This window comes from Syngnathus leptorhynchus, chromosome 21 (assembly GCF_054491065.1).
Source record: "Syngnathus leptorhynchus isolate UIUO chromosome 21, UIUO_Slep, whole genome shotgun sequence".
Taxonomy (NCBI): Eukaryota; Metazoa; Chordata; class Actinopteri; order Syngnathiformes; family Syngnathidae; genus Syngnathus; species Syngnathus leptorhynchus.
This window is the reverse complement of record NC_141215.1, coordinates 7,330,707-7,349,339: the sequence shown is the minus strand read 5'-3', so window position 1 is coordinate 7,349,339 and position 18,633 is coordinate 7,330,707. Positions and strand designations below refer to the sequence as shown.

At 59.0% G+C, this 18,633-nt stretch overlaps 4 protein-coding genes and 1 non-coding gene across 21 annotated transcripts; 2 read left to right on the top strand and 3 right to left on the bottom strand.

The window, feature by feature from the left end:
* Positions 1–269: 269 nt before the first annotated feature.
* On the bottom strand, positions 270–2,267 carry rpl18a (ribosomal protein L18a). Its single transcript, XM_085901691.1, has 5 exons — positions 2,100–2,267; positions 923–1,102; positions 705–834; positions 535–644; positions 270–406 (listed from the first exon to the last, which is right to left on the bottom strand). Exons 1-5 carry the CDS (start codon positions 2,115–2,117, stop codon positions 314–316), a joined length of 531 nt encoding a protein of 176 aa, XP_085757817.1. The 5' UTR covers positions 2,118–2,267; the 3' UTR covers positions 270–313.
* Positions 1,185–1,325, bottom strand: LOC147040540 (small nucleolar RNA SNORA68). The gene has a single exon (XR_015063247.1). It is a non-coding gene; the product is annotated as a small nucleolar RNA SNORA68 (small nucleolar RNA).
* An 806-nt stretch (positions 2,268–3,073) lies between the features above and the next one.
* Positions 3,074–15,582, bottom strand: LOC147040537 (potassium voltage-gated channel subfamily A member 1-like). 13 transcript variants are annotated; one of them, XM_085901683.1, is made up of 7 exons: positions 15,139–15,576; positions 14,818–14,896; positions 13,111–13,187; positions 8,649–9,074; positions 7,686–7,748; positions 6,646–6,794; positions 3,074–6,084 (listed from the first exon to the last, which is right to left on the bottom strand). In XM_085901683.1, the coding sequence occupies exon 7, from the start codon at positions 5,121–5,123 to the stop codon at positions 3,711–3,713; it is 1,413 nt and encodes a 470-aa protein (XP_085757809.1). In that variant the 5' UTR covers positions 5,124–6,084; positions 6,646–6,794; positions 7,686–7,748; positions 8,649–9,074; positions 13,111–13,187; positions 14,818–14,896; positions 15,139–15,576; the 3' UTR covers positions 3,074–3,710. The 13 variants fall into 13 exon arrangements, 12 of the variants coding, with proteins under 12 accessions (XP_085757809.1, XP_085757808.1, XP_085757804.1 ...); XM_085901682.1 differs by lacking the exon at positions 6,646–6,794; XM_085901678.1 differs by lacking the exon at positions 8,649–9,074.
* On the top strand, positions 8,914–10,825 carry LOC147040538 (potassium voltage-gated channel subfamily A member 5). The gene is made up of 2 exons (XM_085901692.1): positions 8,914–9,549; positions 9,851–10,825. The coding sequence occupies exons 1-2, from the start codon at positions 8,914–8,916 to the stop codon at positions 10,823–10,825; spliced, it is 1,611 nt and encodes a 536-aa protein (XP_085757818.1).
* Positions 14,600–18,171, top strand: LOC147040536 (CCR4-NOT transcription complex subunit 2-like). 5 transcript variants are annotated; one of them, XM_085901676.1, is made up of 14 exons: positions 14,600–15,290; positions 15,359–15,413; positions 15,583–15,667; positions 15,750–15,899; positions 15,968–16,023; positions 16,094–16,219; positions 16,283–16,410; positions 16,478–16,604; positions 16,683–16,839; positions 16,901–16,962; positions 17,042–17,091; positions 17,155–17,255; positions 17,343–17,487; positions 17,547–18,171. In XM_085901676.1, the coding sequence occupies exons 1-14, from the start codon at positions 15,168–15,170 to the stop codon at positions 17,631–17,633; spliced, it is 1,452 nt and encodes a 483-aa protein (XP_085757802.1). In that variant the 5' UTR covers positions 14,600–15,167; the 3' UTR covers positions 17,634–18,171. The 5 variants fall into 5 exon arrangements, with proteins under 5 accessions (XP_085757802.1, XP_085757799.1, XP_085757797.1 ...); XM_085901673.1 differs by having other exon boundaries at positions 14,605–15,290; positions 17,155–17,182; XM_085901675.1 differs by having other exon boundaries at positions 14,606–15,290; positions 16,283–16,493; positions 16,564–16,604; positions 17,155–17,182.
* Positions 18,172–18,633: the final 462 nt, after the last annotated feature.

The following is an 18,633-nucleotide window of genomic DNA, read 5'->3' as shown; positions in this document are numbered from 1 at the left end:
GCTGCCACCTACCGACGGGAGGTCGTGCATATGACGTCTTCGTCACAGTCCATTAAAGGCACTTGATTGTAAATGGGGAGCCCATTTGTTAAGAAATAAGAGCTGGTTTTCGAACACGCGAGAACGACGTTGGCTTGACATGCGGCCCGCCTGCCTCGGCTGTAGTCAAAGCTGCAGACTGAAGGCAGCACTCCCAAAATTGGAAGCACTTTGTAACGCTCACACGCGCTACACGACAGCAAGGCCAAAACAAAAAAAGACACTCAACGTTCCAAACCAGAACAACAATTTATTTGAATTATGCCAGAGGCATTCAGAAGAAGGTGTTTGGTCTCTTGGTGGTGAAGCGCGGTTTGTGCTGGCGGCGCAGAACCCGGTGGGGCAGCGGGAACTTGATCTTGGAGTTCTGCAGGATCAAAGACGACAATGAACAAACAGAACCGGGGCGCCGGCTTGCACTACGGCAGAGCGGCCCCACGTGGCCACAGACAGAGTGAGAGCGGCCCTCGGAGAGGAAAATAGGCCCAGACTCACGTGGAACTGCTTGATGGCGGGCCTGCGACACTTGTTTGCTGCGATCACCTGGACCTTCATGATCTGGATAGAGTGGGCGCGGGCGCGGTGCCGGGCACCCATGTCGCGGTCTGCCGGGGGGACGGCAAATTAGGGAGGCGCCAAAGACGACGAGGGCGCGCGCGACTCACAGCACTGGGTGACCGCTCCAGAGGTGGTGAGGTCTCGGTACTCGCGGTACATGTTGTGCGTCCCGCTGCGCGAGTCGTAACGCAGCCAGATGCCAAAGTTCTTCACCTTCAGGGGCGTCTTCTCGTGGACCTGCGCACACCAAAGGCGACAAGCGGTGCGTGGACCCCACCGTCAAATGGCCGACTTGGGCATACAAGGCGACACGGGCGCCACATACCAGTCCGCAGTAGACTGTCTCGCCGGACGCCTTCTTCATCTTTCTGAGTTGGGACACAAAGTACCAGAAGCGAGACTTGGCCACCACGTGGTTGGGGGCGAAGATGCGCATGCGGTACAGCGGGGGGGTCGGGTTCTTGGGCGACGGCAGCAGACGCCCGATCACCTTGTACTCTCGCAGCTGGCCCCGCCAAAATGGAACACAACAGAACGGCGTCACTGTCGTCGTACGACGGGGATACGTGCGCCCAAGTCGGCGTCGGGCGTGTGAGGCCTTGGTTTCACTTTCAGCGGCACAGAAGCGAGCAGCCGGCCGGGAAAGGCGACAAGGCAAATGTTGCTGTGCGCAGGCCACGCTAAGTCACACCACTGACGCGTGTGTGACCTTTGGGTTTGGCTGCAAACATTGCCCAAACAATCATCACAGCTATACACTACATCTCTGGACACGTGCCGCTCATCGTCAATTCGTTAGGAGTTGGTCAAGACGCAAACTAGTCCCGGCGCCGCAATGTAACTTTTGTGGCTTGTTTACTAACTTACTGACGGTGTGCGGTGAAGAACTCAAAGTATAGCTTGTTTTGTTATGTTAAGGCCATTTCAAGTCGTCCCGAGCGTTCTCTACCATTTCAAAGCACTGTTCACTAGCACTTTCGCCGTCCAAGTATTACAGGCTACTCTGGAAGCACCAGTTTGCACGACATTTTTGACGAAGGCATGCACATTTGCCCAATGAAACAAACCAGGCGAGGTGAACGGGCGTTAGCTGTTAGCATTGAGCAGCTACTGTAGCATTGCGTTCGCTCGGCGCTCCATTCGGGCTCTATTGACCGAACAAAATCACGAGTCCGAATGAGTACATTTCAGCTATGGAAGTAAAAGCGAACAGCGATTTCCCCATGACGGTCGGTCGGCCGGCCGGCCGGCCGCCTGCGAGCTGCACGCACGCACGCACGACGTGGCCTTCGCCGTCCACATGGTGCGGCCGACCGACGCCATGTTGCGAGCGAGCGAACACCACCGAACTAAGTGGTAAAAGCGGGAAAGGGCTCTCTTGCACTCAACTTTCAAGTCAGCCGAGCGGACGAATAAGACGCGCGTTGGCTTACACATCAACATCGACGCGCGGGGATCGCGTGCGGCGGAGCGCTGAGAAGAAAAGGGGCAATTTTACGTACAGTGCCGGACGCCTTCATGGTGTCTCGCTCACAGGCGCAGGGAAAGAGGAAGTGACGTCACCACCCTGCGCTACTACACGACGGAGGAGGAAGGCGGGACTTCCGCTAGAAAGACTCCGAGAAACGTCAATCAAAACAGAGCGCTCGAACGACGCTATGATGGCACGGCCGAGAAATAAACACGTCGCGAGATTCCGAACTGATCCGAGATTTGAACCGGAAACCTCGGAACTAACTGCAAGGTTGAGCCGAACACCACGGTGCTAAAGGTGTCCACACGAGAGCAGCAATCAGGAAATATGACAGGCACTTGCTGCTTTATAACCTTTCATAAACACCGCAGGAGCAATCATGACAGAAAATAATGGAACGAGTTGAATCTAGAATAAATTGCACTATTGTTGGCTCCTTTTCCACTTCGCCCTTGCAGCCGAGCAGGAAATAAGACGACGAGCGGCTGGCTCATTGGCAAGTGGAAATCGGCACATTGCTCAGCGCTATAACAAAACACATCCGGGACGAATCAAGTGTCTGCCCTAAGTGGGCGCTGTGTACACATTGAACGAGGATCCGGGAACGTGACTTCAAAAAACAAGAACGGTGTCCACAGTAAATGAGACGGACTCATCAATAAAAAGACGTCGATCACACGCAGACCACCAACAAACAGCAACAAGTGCCGAGATACAAATGAACACGTTAGCGAGGCGGTTAGCTGTGCATATTTCCAAATTGACACTAAAAGACGACAACGAAACGCCTGCCTGCGTCACTTTGGTAACGTCACCCAGGTGTCAGCATACCTGCTTTAGTGTGCGGGCGGACGGACGGACGAACACGCCGCCCCCTGTGGCGAGAGCAGGAAATGCAATGAGCTTGCTCGACGGAGGGTGGGGAAAGACTACGAAATATTTGGAGGTTTTTTAGCCCTCGCCCGAAAACTGAAACTCGAAATTATTGACGGATTGCACAAATGAAAATATCCAAAAATGTTTATTCGATGAAATAGTTCAATTTTAAACAAGTTATTTGAAAAATGAGAATGACTGTTATAAAAATAAATCTTACAAATTTGACATGTTTTGATTTTCAAACATTTTTTTCATTCATCACAAATAACCGGTGAATGGCATTCATGTAAATTACCAATATAATCATTTTATATGCACGTTTAAACATTTTTCTAAGTTGTTATAAAATAAACTATGGGATAGTTTGTGGATTTATTCATTTTTTTAAATTAGTTTGAATTATATCCTTCCATTAGATTGACCTATTGAAAATACATTAAAAAACATTTGACATGTATTTGAATCAAATCAGCAAATGAATCACATTTACATGATCTCAAAACTATTTTTAGAATCTATTCACTTTTTAAAAAAAAAAATGATTTATGCAAAATAAAATCCAAAAGTCCAACAATCGTCCGTTGGATCACTTTTCTTCGTTTTTTGTCGAGCAATCGGCTAAAGTCATCCCAAATAAGAGTATTGCGAAGGAGAAGGACGTTGTTTTGGAAAGCGCGCCGGCGGCCGAGCCCCGACTCGAACGCGTGGCGTCTCAAGCCGGCGACAACGGGCGCATCCGGAAGGTCCCGAAAGCGGTGCCTCACACGTCCGTCCGCATCTTGGCGGAGTCCACGCAGTTGGCGGTCCGCAGGTTGGCGTCGCGCAAGTTGTCGACGCTGTTGTCGGCCTCGGCGCACCGGCCGAGCGGCGAGGAGGAGGAGGCGTCGTCGGCCGCCGAGTGGCTGACCTGGAGCAGCTGCGCCTGCTCCTCGCCGTCCGTCTCGCGGTGGTAGAAGTAGTTGAAGTTGGAGACGATGACGGGCACGGGCAGCGCGATGGTCAGCACGCCGGCGATGGCGCACAGCGAGCCCACGATCTTGCCGCCGACGGTGACGGGGTACATGTCGCCGTAGCCCACGGTGGTCATGGACACCACGGCCCACCAGAAGGCGTCGGGGATGCTGGTGAAGTAGGATTCCTTCTCCTCGGCCTCGGCGAAGTAGACGGCGCTGGAGAAGAGGATGACGCCGATGAAGAGGAAGAAGATGAGCAGGCCCAGCTCGCGCATGCTGGCCTTGAGCGTCTGGCCCAGGATCTGCAGGCCCTTGGAGTGGCGGGACAGCTTGAAGATGCGGAAGACTCGCACCAGACGGATGACCCGCAGGATGGCCAGCGAAGTGGCCTGCTCGCCGCCGCCCGACTCGTCGGCCGTCTCCGTCCCCAGCGTGATGAAGTAGGGGATGATGGACACCACGTCGATGGAGTTCATCATGTTGCGGAAGAAGGCCGTCTTGCTGGGGCAGGCGAAGAAGCGCACCAGGAGCTCAAAGGAGAACCAGATGATGCACAGCGTCTCCACCATGAAGAAGGGGTCGGCCAGGACGTCGGCGTGCTGCCGGGCCGTGGCGTTGGCCGGTGCGGCCGCCGCCCGCCGGCGCTCGCCCGCGTCCTCCTTCAGCTCGGGCAGCGTCTCCAGGCAGAAGATGACGATGGAGATGAGGATGACCGTGACGGACACGATGGCGATACCCCGCGCCGGGCCCGAGCTCTCCGGGTGCTCAAAGAGCAGCCAGATCTGCCGCTGGAACTCCTTGTCCGGCAAGGGGCGCTCCTCCTCGCGGATGAAGCCCTCGTCCTCGCGAAACTTCTCCATGGCCTCGGCGCCCAGTTGGTAAAACTTGATCTCCTCCGAGAACATGTCCAGCGGCACGTTGACCGGGCGCCTCAGTCGGCCGCCCGACTGGTAGTAGTAGAGGATGGCGTCGAAGCTGGGCCGGTTGCGGTCGAAGAAGTACTCGTTGCGCAGCGGGTCGAAGTAGCGCATCCTCTTCTCGGGGTTCCCCAGCAGCGTGTCCGGGAAGTGCGCCAACGTCTTGAGCTGCGTCTCAAAGCGAAGCCCCGACACATTGATGACCACGCGCTCGCAGCACTCGAGCCCGTCGCACGCCTCGTCCTGCCCGTGACCCGGCAGGGTGGCGCTCTCGTCCGCGTTGTCGCCCGACGCCACCGTCATCCTGGAGGGCGGGGCGGGGCGAGGCGAGGCGGCGGTCGGGAAACGCAGGGAGGTCCGACCGAGCCGACCGGCGGGCTCCTACCGAGCCTCCATCGTCATCTCGGGCGCGTCACGGGCGGCAGATCTGCTGGACGCGCTCGGCTCCGGGCGGCATGAAATATTCATGGCGCTGCGTCGCGCGGGTGTCGTTTTCCCACCGACGCCGGCCGACGATGGGGCCGCTCGCCCGCCCGCCGGCGGCGGCGCCCGCACTGCGGCATCGGCGCCTCCTCCTCGTCGCGGGCGGGACCGGCGTGAGTGCGGCGAGGAGGAAAAAACAGCCAGGGAGGGAGGAAAGAAGGAAGGAAGGAAGAAAGAAAGGAATAGCTCCTTCAGCGCAAGGTGGCTGTCGGCTGGCTCGGCTGAAGCATACTGTGCTGCCGAGGACGACCGGGAGGACGACGGCAAGGAGGGAGGGAGGCTGGGGGGGGGGGGTCGACGCAATGCAGACATGCTTTTGGCGCTATGGAGAGAAAGAGAGCGAGAGAGAGAGAGAGGGAGGCAGAAAAAGGGGGAGACATCGCTATAAATAGAGCGAGAGAGAGAGAGAGAGAGAGACCAAAACGGCCAGACGGACAGCAACACAGGTAGAGGGAGGACAGAAGGACGGACAGAGGAAAACAAAGCCGGGGTCGAGGAGAGTGACGGCACACCAAAATAAGCCAAAAAGAAAAGAGAAAGCTACCACAGAGGAAAAACAAAAGCAGAGGGAGCCATGGAGAGAAAGTGAGAATTGCGTCCTTCCCACTTGAGGAAAGCTTGCCCCTGTCACCATGGCAACAGCAGGCAGCCCCCCTCCAGAGGAGCGTTTCCACGCTGGCCGCCGCGCCTGACCAGGCTCACGCTACGCCACGCCAGGCCACGCCAGGCCAAGTCAGGCCAGGCCCGGCCCGGCCGGCTCTTCGTCTAACGTCAAGCGCACCTGTGCAAAAAAACAATCAATCAATCAATCAATCAATCAATCAATCAATCAATCAACCAATCAATCAATCCATTCCAAAAGCAGAGTCAAAATGTCATTGGACTGATGTCTGCAAGAAAGTCTCCCGGGAGGACCCGCAGAGCGAGCGGCCACCGGCGAGCCATCGCAGAGTCCATTTGGGGCCAAAAGAACTGGGCCGGCCGGGTGCGATGCGTGCAAAATGTCACCTCGTTCCCACACGGCGTTGCAGCTGTGCCGAGGAGCCCCCCCCCCCCCCCCCCCCCCATTCATAAAGGCACAGGGCGCTTATATAAGCCATCCATCCATCCATCCATCCATCCATCCATCCATCCATCCATCCATCCCCTCATTAGTCACCACTATTTTTAGCACGCGGCCAATTTGTCCTTCAAAAGCGCACGTGAGCTATTCTTGGCAGCACGTCATCTTGGGGGTGAGCAAGCGCACTAAGCTTTGGCTTCCAGGCTAGGCCACTTTGAAAGTGCTCCTGCTCAATGCTGAGCACGGCAGCGTGCGGAAAGCGAGGTGTCCGGTTCTCACATGAAATATTCACGTGCCGCTTCTCGTCTTGCCGCCGCTCTTCATTTGCGTGGCTCCGCCCCCACCCGGCAGGCGGCGCCGTCGTCCTTTTGCCGGCCGCTCTCGCCGTGACGCTTGGCAACGAGCTTGTTGCCACGGCGACTCGCGCGCTGCCAAGGGAAGCGGCGATGCCCAAAGTCAGACGGACACAAACAGGCGGACAGCGAGCGATCACAACAACAGGGTGGAGGCGGGCGCTCGCTCAGCAGGCAAGCTCAGGGTCGTGGGCCACGCTCGCTCGCTCGCTCGCTCGCTCGCCCGCCCGCCCCTTCTTTCGACTGGCTTTGGCCTTTCCTCCTCAAAGGCCTTGTTTACATTTGACGCCGGAGCTCTGTGACTTTGTGCTCATCGCTGAAATGCAGCAAATGTTCACGTCGGCTTCCCGACGCTATGCGCGCCATCTTCCCGAAGCGGGGAGGGTCATCTTGTGAGGAGCAGGGCACCCATTGGCTCTCGCAAGCGTTCTGCGCTGCCATTTTCTACTTGAGCGCTCATCCAGCACACACGCAGCACGCCGCGCTAAGCGAAGCGGCGGGCAGGCCGGCGGGCGGGCAGCCAGGCAGGCAGGCGCCTCTCCTTCTCCTTTCTCTGCTCGCAATTTGCAAAAAGAGGGAGGGGCGTCCAGAAACGGAGAAGGCAGAAGCTGTCGCCTTTCGAGAGAGCGAGCGAGCGAGCGTGCGTGACTGATGGACGCATTTAGCGGCCTTTTGCCACTTAATCTGTTTTTTAATCTGTGACAGGAAGTGACCACTTGAAGTCAAGAGAGGGGGCGCGCAGGCGCAGGCGCAGGCACAGGCGCAGGCACAGGCACAGGCACGCGCTGCTCTCTGCGTGCGGGCTCTCAGGTGACTGGCGTGACGGCCAGCACCTGTGATTACTTGTTGCCATGGTGAGAGTCTCCATCCCAGCTTGCGCCCAGAGAAAGTGGATGGGCTGCAGCTCTTGCGTACCCCTCAACATATGATCAAAGACAAATATGAGGCTTGTTGAAAAATACTCACCCACCCGTAGGAGTGCTTTTGCTGAAGGCGAGAGATCCCCATCGCGCTCTGCCCATTCCCAATCTGGTACGGTGGCAATGCATGAAGTGAGGAGGGAAAAAGAAATCAAACATTTTTCTTTTTGAATGCTTCCCTCCACCCAAACAGAAGTTTGCATTGAACTCGACTGCAATCACGAGAGTTTGGAATCATCGGAGTCGGTCGTGTCCAAATATGCTTGGTCACGTGCCGGCCGCGGCGTCCGGACAAAGACGGACGGACGGACGGACACAAGGCGAGCCGAATCAAAATCAACTTTCATCATTTGAGTGTGTGATTTTTGACTGGACCTGAACTCAGCGCCTGTCAACTTGAATTAAAGCAATCTTGTGTCCGGCTGCCCTCCGGCACCACACGCACACATCAGAAAAATGCTGCACTCGCAAGGTTATTTGTAAAAAGGTCCTAATGCTTGCCTCTTTTGTGTGGATGCTTTTGCCCGTGGGCCGCCTACTACTCATGTTGTTATTGTGGAGTGTGTGCGCATGTGTGTGTGTGGGGGGGGGGGGCGCCTTAATCCAAGGCAGGGATGCTGATCATGATCAAGCTTCTGCATGAGATAAGGAAAAGGGATAAATATAGCATTTATGCTTTGTTTTCTTAATCCCACCGCAGGGCAAAGAAATAACCTTTTAAATAGGTCACTGGCACGCGCGCAACTTTGGAGAACATTTAAGGTTGGTCGCCACACTTAAAGGGCCAGCCAGTAGCCAAAATTTATCAAGCCGAGACGAGAGCGGCGATGCGCGCGCATGTCGTCTTACATAAGATGACGCCGACATCAACGGGCCCCATTTGCATGAGAGTCCCCCCCCCACCCCACCCCCACGACAGTGACAGGAAGATGCTTTTGGAAAAAAAAAAAAAAAAAAAGACAAGACAAGAGAATAAAGAGAGGCGAGAGAGCCAAAGAGTGAAGCGCACACAAACGGCGGGTCAGTGGAGGCGGGGGCGGGGGGTGTCGCTCGCTCCCTCGCTCGCTCCCTCGCTGGCTGGCTGGCGAGCTAGGAGGCGGAGAGACGGCGCTCCTCTGGCATTCTCGCTCTACTCCTGCCGGGAGCTTCATCTCCAGCGCGTCCTCTTCCTCCTCGCGGATGCCGGCCAGCTCCGTCAACAAGTGCGCGTGAGGCTCCAACCGGGCAGGTGCGGGCGGGCTGTTGGGCGGGCGGGCGGGCGGCGTGGCGCGGCCATGGAGGTGGCTCTGGTGAGCCTGCAGGAGAACGGCGGCGCCAACAACGGAGAGCAGCAGCAAGTCCACTCGGCGCTCATGGATGACTTGGGCAAGGAGGTGAACGCTCCCTGTCAGCAGCGGCAGCAGGCTCCCCCCGCGCAAGCTCCCCCCACGCACGCCTGGAGGATCAACGACATGAACAGCACGCTGAGCTGCAGCGAGAACGCCATGGACGCGCTGCTGCGCGCCGACCACAGCCCGCACGTGTTTGACGACGAGCTCCTGGACCTGGACGCCGACAGCAACGAGCGCGTGCTCATCAACATCGCCGGCCTGCGCTACGAGACGCAGCTGGGCACCCTCAACCAGTTCCCCGACACGCTGCTGGGCGACCCGGCCAAGCGGATCAAGTACTTTGACCCGCTGCGCAACGAGTACTTCTTCGACCGCAACCGGCCCAGCTTCGACGGCATCCTCTACTTCTACCAGTCGGGCGGCAAAATACGCCGGCCCGTCAACGTGTCCATCGACGTGTTTGCCGACGAGATCCGCTTCTACCAGTTGGGCGAGGAGGCCATGGAGCGCTTCCGCGAGGACGAGGGCTTTATCAAGGAGGAGGAGAAGCCGCTGCCGCGGAACGAGTTCCAGAAGCAGGTGGGTCGCCGCGTGCGTGCGTGCGTGCGAGCGAGCGAGCGAGCGAGCGAGGTCCCGTCCGTCTCTCGTCGAAAGGCAGAGGTGACCTTTCGCCGACGCGCAAACGCTCCCGTGCTTCCAGGCGCGTAGTCTCGGTCGAGCGAGCGGCTCTCCATCCAATGGTGACGCCATTTTCCGAAGCCGTCTGTCTGTCCGTCCGTCCGTCCGTCCGTCCGTCCCTCCCTCTACTGGCGCGCAGATTTAACAGGCCCTCGGCACGAGCGTCCGTCCAGTTTAAAAACGTCCGGCGCTTTGCGGGCAGGTGTGGCTGATCTTCGAGTACCCGGAGAGCTCGAGCCCGGCGCGCGGCATCGCCATCGTGTCGGTGCTGGTCATCACCATCTCCATCATCACCTTCTGCCTGGAGACGCTGCCCGAGTTCCGGGACGAGCGCGAGCTGGGCGGGCGCCCCGACAACGGCACGGCGGCCCGGCGGCCCTCGCTGACCTTCAGCGACCCCTTCTTCATCATCGAGACCACCTGCGTCATCTGGTTCACCTTTGAGCTCTTTGTGCGCTTCTTCGCCTGCCCCAGCAAGTCCGAGTTCTCCAAGACGGTGATGAACATCATCGACATCATGTCCATCATGCCCTACTTCATCACGCTGGGCACCGAGCTGGCCGAGCAGGGCCAGGAGCACCCCAACGGCCAGCAGGCCATGTCGCTGGCCATCCTGCGCGTCATCCGCCTGGTGCGAGTCTTCCGCATCTTCAAGCTGTCCCGCCACTCCAAGGGCCTGCAGATCCTGGGCCAGACGCTCAAGGCCAGCATGCGCGAGCTGGGCCTGCTCATCTTCTTCCTCTTCATCGGCGTCATCCTCTTCTCCAGCGCCGTCTACTTCGCCGAGGCCGACGAGCCCGAGTCGCACTTCACCAGCATCCCCGACGCCTTCTGGTGGGCCGTGGTCACCATGACCACCGTGGGCTACGGCGACATGCGCCCCGTCACCGTGGGCGGCAAGATCGTGGGCTCGCTGTGCGCCATCGCCGGCGTGCTGACCATCGCGCTGCCCGTGCCCGTCATCGTCTCCAACTTCAACTACTTCTACCACCGCGAGACCGACCAGGACCAGTCGTCGCTCAAGGACGAGCCCGAGGCCAAGGCGGCGCCGGCGGCTGAGCCGGCGGGGAGCAAAGGCTCGCCCGTCAAGGGCAAGGCGGCCGAGGCCAACAGCGGCTTGGACCTGAAAAGCTCTCTGTACGCCTTCTGCCTGGACACGCGGGAAACCGACTTGTAGGCGGGCGCCCAGCGTGCGCGTCGACCCCATCTCAGGTGGATACGCCGTCTGGCGACGAGACTCGTACCAGGTCAGTGCGCGCCCTTAGTCCCACTTTGGGATCCCTCTTCCGGCTCCTCCGACCGACCCCGGTCAAGCGGCATCGGCCGACGTTTGCTGGCGGCGCCGCAGCGGCATCTGGACGCGGCCGAGCGGAAGGGGACGCGCGCCTCGGCCGCCGTTACTTTCATGTCAATTCACAGCTAATTGCGGCGCGGTTGCCACGGCAACCCCGCTCACCGCCGCATATTTCACACTCCTGAACGCACACAAACGTGACAGATGGAGGAGACACGCTCGGCCAATGGACTGTCACGTGCTCAGCGACACGCAATCATCTCCCGCTTTTACGTGACAAAGCGCAGCGTTGGCGGAGGCAGGGCTCGCTTGCAGTGTCCCTGAACGCCTCGCCTCGTCTCGCCTCGCGTGGTGGCGTGAGGAGATTAGAAAACTTAAAAATATCTGCTGAAAGCTGATGGACGGCCGTCTCGTTTGGCTGCCGACACTCAAACTGCTTGCTTGCTTTTAATCCCTCACTCCATTTCCATAATCTCCGCCGCTCGCTCGCTCGCGCACGCCCATTCATAGAAACTCACGGCCCGCACACAAATGTGCACACAAAGCCGCTCACCGACCGCGTCCGTTCGATCAATCGAACCCAAACAAACCTCCGACCGACACCGCACGCGCTCCCACACGCAGGTCTCGGCATGATGTGGAACCTCGAGGTCCACTTTCTTGGCGTCTCGTCAGGGTTCGGGGCCCACGCCACCGAGAGGAAGTTACATAAGACGCCCCCCGCCGCGGTCCTCAGCTGCAACCTCGCTGCGGCGGGGGGGAAGGAAAATGGAGGACGCTCGATGATGTCATCGTGGCGTGACATCAAGGCTCGATGACATCATCCAACCTCAGGGAGGCATTGCGGATGGCAACGTGGCCGACAACGACCCTCTTATGTAAGCTAACGCTTTAGCCTGGCGGCTAGCTTTGATGCGTCACCGCTCACGCATGGACGCACACGTGCAAAATGCGCGATCCGCGTCTGCCGAGGCGTCCTTCTGCGACGCCTGGTCTCGGGCTCCCCATTTTTGGCCTCGCCCCTTTTCACGTTTGCGGTTGAGTTCGGGGAATGTGCTTTGGATTTGACAAGTGCCAGCTTGTGGCGGCGCCCTTTGAGACTCTCCTCAAAACTAATTGAACTTGACACAAACACACGCCGAGCGAGCACATCGATCCACGCAAAGAAGCACGCTCTCGCGTACGCACCGGGAAGAAGTTCCGTCAACGGTTCTGTATAATTAGCGGGCGTCACGTGGGTGGGCCGCCGGCGCCCCGTGGCGACGAAGGCCGAGCGCTCATGCGTGAACTCGGAAAATGCCCGCACTGCTTTGCGGCCTCCTTTTACGCTGCCGTGATTCTTTTCTTCCGCCCTCCACAACGTGGACGGCCGAAGCGCAAAAAGCGACGGCGGAGCGACAATCCCGAGGCACGGCGCTCGGAAAACATTCCCGGAAACGGCCGAGGCGTCGTTTCGAAAAAAAAAGAAACCCCACCCTCGACGAGCTCGTCCACTTTTCAGGAAGCGGCGGCGTGAAAGCCGAGCGGGGAAAGCGCCGGCCGGGTCAGCCTGGATTTGTCCCGGCAGGCCTCGCATATGTTGCGCTGGATTAAAGTGATCCCAAGTTAATGCCCGGCAGCGCACAATCATTCATAACGAGCGTGGCGGCGCCCGACGCACGCCGCCATCTGCCGCGACGCGGCGGATTAACTTCCAGGAAGAAGGGGCGGGGGAGGGGCGCAATACAGGCGTCCGGCCGTAGACCCGACCGAGTGCTTGTCGTTTGCGGATGTCACGCCTATGTTTGACGCACGTGTGTTTGTGCCTTCCCGCAGAGCAGATGACCTCTCAACCCTCGCCTGTTGTACGCCCACCCCCCCCCCACCACCATCCTCCCACCTCCCGACCTGCGTGCCTTTGAGACCGTCGGCGGGCGGGCGGACGGACGGACGGCCGACGAGGAGCAGCGGCCCCGGCGTGGCTGGCGGCGGCAAACAAATATCACACGGTTGTTGGAAAAGCCATATGTGGTGGGACGCCGCAAGGCATTTGCACACACCTGACGTGTTTCAGGACCCCGCCCGGGTGGCATTTGCACGCACCTGACGTGTTTCAGGACCCCGCCCGGGAGGCATTTGCACGCACCTGACGTGTTTCAGGACCCCGCCCGGGAGGCATTTGCACGCACCTGACGTGTTTCAGGACCCCGCCAGCCGTCTTCGGACCCTGCGGTAGGCCTCCGCCCGCATCCAGCGGCGTCCGCTGCTGCCGAAAGAGAAAGTGGCTTCAACGAGCAGTCGACTCTCACCGCGCGCAAAAGTCTCAGCGAAGGAAGGCAGAACGGAGTGGGTTTTGCCGCCGCCGCTGCTCGTTTGGCTAAAAAGGAAGCGGCTGCCGGCGAGACTTTTCACAACAAAAGTGCTTCCGACTTGGGCCCGAAGCCAAGAATGGCCAAGGCCGCAAAGGCCAAGGAAAGGTGCGCGCTCCTTGTCGTCTTTGGCCGCCGCCCGACCGCCGTGCATGTTCTCCCCGCTCCGTGCGAGACGCAACACGCATGTTAGCGTCCCGTCCAATCGGCTCCGCTGTGGTCCCTTTAATTAACGAGTCCTCCTACTTAACAACGCTGCCAAACGGGTGTGAAAAAGCCAAAAGATTTTGTGTGCGTGCGCGTGCGTGCGTGTTTGTTTGTTCAATTGTTGCCGATCAATGAATTAAAATCACTGCCAACTCTGCTCGTCTGCGCCATTTACTCAAAATTCGAGTGGAGTCGGCGAAGAAGCAGCGATGACACCGAATACGCCACTGGAATCGTCGCGAGTGCGTTTAGATGAGTCTCGAGTTGGTCCGTTGGTCGGATTCATTCTTTGTGCTGGATAAAAAAATGCTCATATTTAGCAGGCAAAAGAGGCGCTTGGAGCGGCACGCGGGAGCCGGTCCGCTCCTCTCCTCCTGACCCTAGCGTTGCGCTCTGAACGTATTTTGCAATGCATTGAATCGCACGCATCCATATTCCATTGCGGTCGAGCCGAGCCTATTCTACCAGCTATTCTTCTCCGCTCGTGGCTTTCCACTAGAGCGGTTTCTATCCATCGCGCATTCTAAAAATAGGCCAACTGGAAATGAGCGACGAGCCATTCAAACTCCAACTCCCAGAATGCTGCGCAATGTCGTCCATCTTGGAAGGTAGCGGTGAGGAAAGATTGATGCGGTAAGCTTTTTTTTTTTTTTTTTCCCCCTCTTCTTAAAAATCCTTTCAATTCGCCCGCCTGATTTCGTTCAACGGGTGCATCGACTGAACATTGAAGCCGCGGAGGGAGGCTCCGTCGCGCTCGCCCGCCGGTGACCTTTCTATCTCCCGCCTCGAGTCCTCCCTCCTCAGCCTTTTGTTGTTGTCGTTCTACTTTCAGCCAGTCGAGCGTCATGAGCCCAAACTGCAAAAGTGACTGGTGAACTTTTGAGTAGACTGCACCCGGAAGCGGCCCGACCCGATCACTTAATGCACGCGAGGACACTTGCGAATCATCCCAAAGGCTTGGAAGCCAGCCAGCCAGCCAGCCAGCCAGCCAGCCAGCCAGCCAGCCAGCCGCGAGAGTTATTTTAGCTTCTTCTAGCCTGGCTAACGCTCCTTCGGTAGACCGTGGCAGCTCATGCGACGTCAGCTGCGAGTGTTTGAAATAGTGCCGCGAGCTCCACCGCACCCCAAAATGAATGCGCCAGTTGCCGGCGCAGGAAGGCAATGACGTTAGCCTTCGTGGTGGCTAACGTTAGCCGTTTGCGACAGTGCCGCACGTCGAGCCGGCTGACGTCAGCCGCCCGCGCGGCGGCAATTATGAAGGTTTGGGCCATAACATGAGAGAAGCCGGCCAATGACATTGAAAACGGCGCAGTGGCTCACCTCCAAGCTCGCTGCCGCTTTCCCGTTTCCCGCGTGCCCATCGCGAACCGCTGACCTCACTCGTCAAGTCCTCCCTCGCCTTAGGACACAAAGACACGCCCACCTTGTCACCTGACCGATCAGAAGCGCGCCCAAGTTTCTCAACACTTTGCACGTCATCTCGGCGGAGCATCTGGAAATAAATCTTGCCACCAAGCATCCAAATAGGTCAATAGTGAAATGGGGAAATCGTTGAATTGATATTCAACTGGCGGTTGCGGCAGCGATTCATCGCCCATTATTTCCAACTAGTGGCAGCGGGTCAGAGCCAAACCTACCTACCTGACTTTGTGGCAGGTGACGCGGCGGCCATGTTTGGGGCTAACCGGAAGAAGTTCACCGAGGCGGGAGCGGAGGGCGAGTACGACCGACCGGGCGGCCTCTACTACGGCCAGCCTTCCGTCTTCCCGCCACCGCAGCGCGCCGACAAAGACGTAAGCGGCGCCCTCCCTCGATGAGCTCGCCGACCGGCGGGCGTCAGCGAGATGCCTCTGTCTTTCAGACCACGGCCTCGGGACAGCTGTCGCAGCTGGGAGCCAGTCTCTACGGCCCTCAGAGTAAGCCCCCGCGACCCGTCATCCCACCGGTCGCCAGCAAGATGCGTCGGCGTCTCTCTCGCATGAGGCCGACACGCACGCACGCTCGCTCGCTCGCTCGCTCGCAGGCGAAGGCGCGAGCCCGGATTGGAAGTCGGCTACCGATTCTTCTTCTTCTCGTTGCGTTCAGGTGCGCTCGGCTTCCCCGCGCGCGGCGGCCTCAACAGCGGACCGGCTCGGTCGGCTGCCGCGCACGCGCCGCCCTCGCCCGGCAGGTACGCCGCCACTTGTCACTCTACAGAGGTCGGCGAATACGCCAAAGTGCTTTACGAGTAACCAAAAGTGGCCTCGCGGCAGGGGGATTCCACCCAAGAGCGGCCGCGCCATCCTCAACCACAACCAGCAGGTGGGGGGAGAACGAGGGGCCGGGGCGCGGAGTCCCGGCGGCCCGTCGCCCAGCATCATCGGAATGCCCAAACAGTCGCGGCGAGCCTTCACCGTCAGCAGGTACTGTCCGACTCGGGGCCCGCTCGGCGCTCCTGTGACCTGCCTATCTGCCTGCGTGCGTGCGTCAGCATGTCAGGTTTCGGCGTGAGCAGGACTCCCGGATTCAACGTCTTCAACGGCACAGGTAAACTGGCACAGAACGGCCGTTCAGTCACCATCGCTTCCTTCCTGACCTGCGTGGCCCACGTTGGCAGATGGCAGCGAAAACGTGACGGGCCTGGACCCGTCCGACTTCCCGGCGCTGGCTGACCGCCGTCGGCGAGACGGCGGCGCCAACCCCGCGCCGCTGCTCAATCCGCTGGCCGGGCGGGCGCCCTACGGTAAGGGGCGCCCCGAGCCTGCGCTTTTGTCAGGCTCATCACGGCCGTGACCCCTCCCCGCAGTTGGCATGGTAACTAAGCCGTCTGGCGAGCGGTCGCAAGACTTCTCCATCCACAACGAGGATTTCCCAGCACTACCGGGCCCAAACTACCAGACCAAAGACCCCGGCGGCGGCGACGACGGCAAAACGGTGACGCGCACTCGCTGCAAAGCCGCCGGCGAATTGCTGTGGGCTGACTCTCGTCTCGGCCGATCAGAACCTCGGCTCTTCAGGTAAGCCCGCCTCCAACACAGACGCTCCAAAGTTTCCGGGTGACAAAAGTTGTGCGTCGGCGGCGAGCAGCGACAACCAGCACAAGAAAGGAATACAGGTGCTGCCCGACGGTGAGACACGCCGGCGCGCCCGAGCCAACAAAGCCGGCCGGCCGGGCGCACGCGCAGCCTCACGCCGCTCGCTTGCAGGACGCGTGAGCGACATCCCGCTCGGCATGGTAACGGACCAGTTCGGCATGATCGGCCTGCTGACGTTCATCCGGGCGGCCGAGACCGAGCCCGGCACGGTGCACCTGGCTCTGGGCTCCGACCTCACCACGCTAGGACTCAACCTCAACTCGCCCGAGTACGTCGCCGTCACCCCCAAATCGCCCCCCCCCCTCTCATCTTCTCTCGCCGCCCTCCAGGAACCTCTACCCCAAGCTTGCGTCTCCGTGGGCGTCGGCGCCGTGCCGGCCGCAGGACATCGGTGAGTTTGGCGGCGCAGAACAACTGGCCAGAGTGGGTTAACCGAAGTCGGTCGCTTGCTTTCCTCTCCGCCGGGGCAGATTTTCACGTACCGTCGGAATACATGACCAACGTCCACATACGGGACAAGGTACGGCCGTGTGTGCGTGCTCTGGCGTGCGCCTGCAGGCGCTGACAATGTGCTGCCGTCCAGCTGGCCGCCATCAAGTTGTCCCGCTACGGTGAGGACCTCCTCTTTTACCTTTACTACATGAACGGCGGCGACCTGCTGCAGCTGCTGGCCGCCGTGGAGCTGTGAGAGCCGCACACACGCACTCGTGCGCGTGCGTGCGTGCGTGCACCCGGCGCATCACCGTGCAACAACGTGTGTGGGCACGCTAGCTTCAACAGGGACTGGCGCTACCACAAGGAGGAGCGGGTGTGGATCACACGGGCGCCCGGCATGGAGCCGTCGCTCAAGACAAACGCCTACGAAAGGGGCACGTACTACTTTTTTGACTGCCTCAACTGGAGGAAGGTTGCCAAGGTAACACGCAAAGACACACACGCACAGCCGCACACGCTAACCCTAACCCCCCCAATCAGGAGTTCCACCTGGAATACGACAAACTGGAAGAGCGACCTCACGTTCCCTCCACCTTCAACTACAACCCCGCCCAGCAGGCCTTCTGATTGCCAGCCGGCCGGCCGACATTTGCCTTTTCCTCACCTGATTTTTTGGATTGCCTTCTCCCCTGAAGTGAGGGTTAGGGTGAGGCCAGGACAGGACAGGAAGTGGACTTTGTAGCATCCTTTCACACTAAAAGAGAAGAAAGGAACAAAAAAAAGCAACACGCACGCACGCACGCACGCCGGTTACGCTCGCTCGTCCACGTTTGTCCCACCCTGATGCCGTTTGGCACGTTGCCCCTGAGGCATCGACTGCGTATGACTAAATGTTAACGAGTACTCAGTAAGTCTACTTGGTGAACAAACGGCGTACGAAATGGAGTGAAGGCACAACGGGATTCGCTTCAACCAACGATGACACTTGGCCTCCGCATTCCTCGAGCCGCCACCCCCCCCGGTCGCCATGGAGACAGCCCCGCTTGTTTTGTTTCCCCACCTGACGTGACCTGGACTCAATACGGCAGCTAGTATTTGCAGAGCAACAAATAGTTTTGTTCTCTCTTTTTTTTCTCAGCCACAAATAAATATTCTGATACTGAAACTTGCGATCGTCATTTGTCAACATGTCGGCCTACGTGACGTCACTACCGCCGGAGGAGCGCGTCATCTCGAAACAAGCAGACACACGTTATTTGAAGCATCCGCTCGGCTTTTGGCTCGGTTCCGCCCAAGGTATCTATCTCCTCGTCGGTATTTCTTCTGACAAATCCCTACTCGCTTTCTTTTGCTCCTTTGACTACATACTTGACTTGACTGCTCGTGCCAACACACGTCATGTTCACAAAGGAACGAGCAAAGTGAATGGCAGCGTCTTCTACCCGCTTACCTGGCCAAGTGTCCGGGGAAGGAGTGACATCATGGCGGGCGGGCGGGCGGGCGGCCGTGGTCTTCCGTGGCGTGGCTGGCACGGTTGCAGCTGGAGCGCCCGGACTCCACGGAGCAGGCGGCTGGGTCTGCCTGCCTGCCTGCCTGCCTGTGTCGGGCGGGCGGGTGACGTCGCATT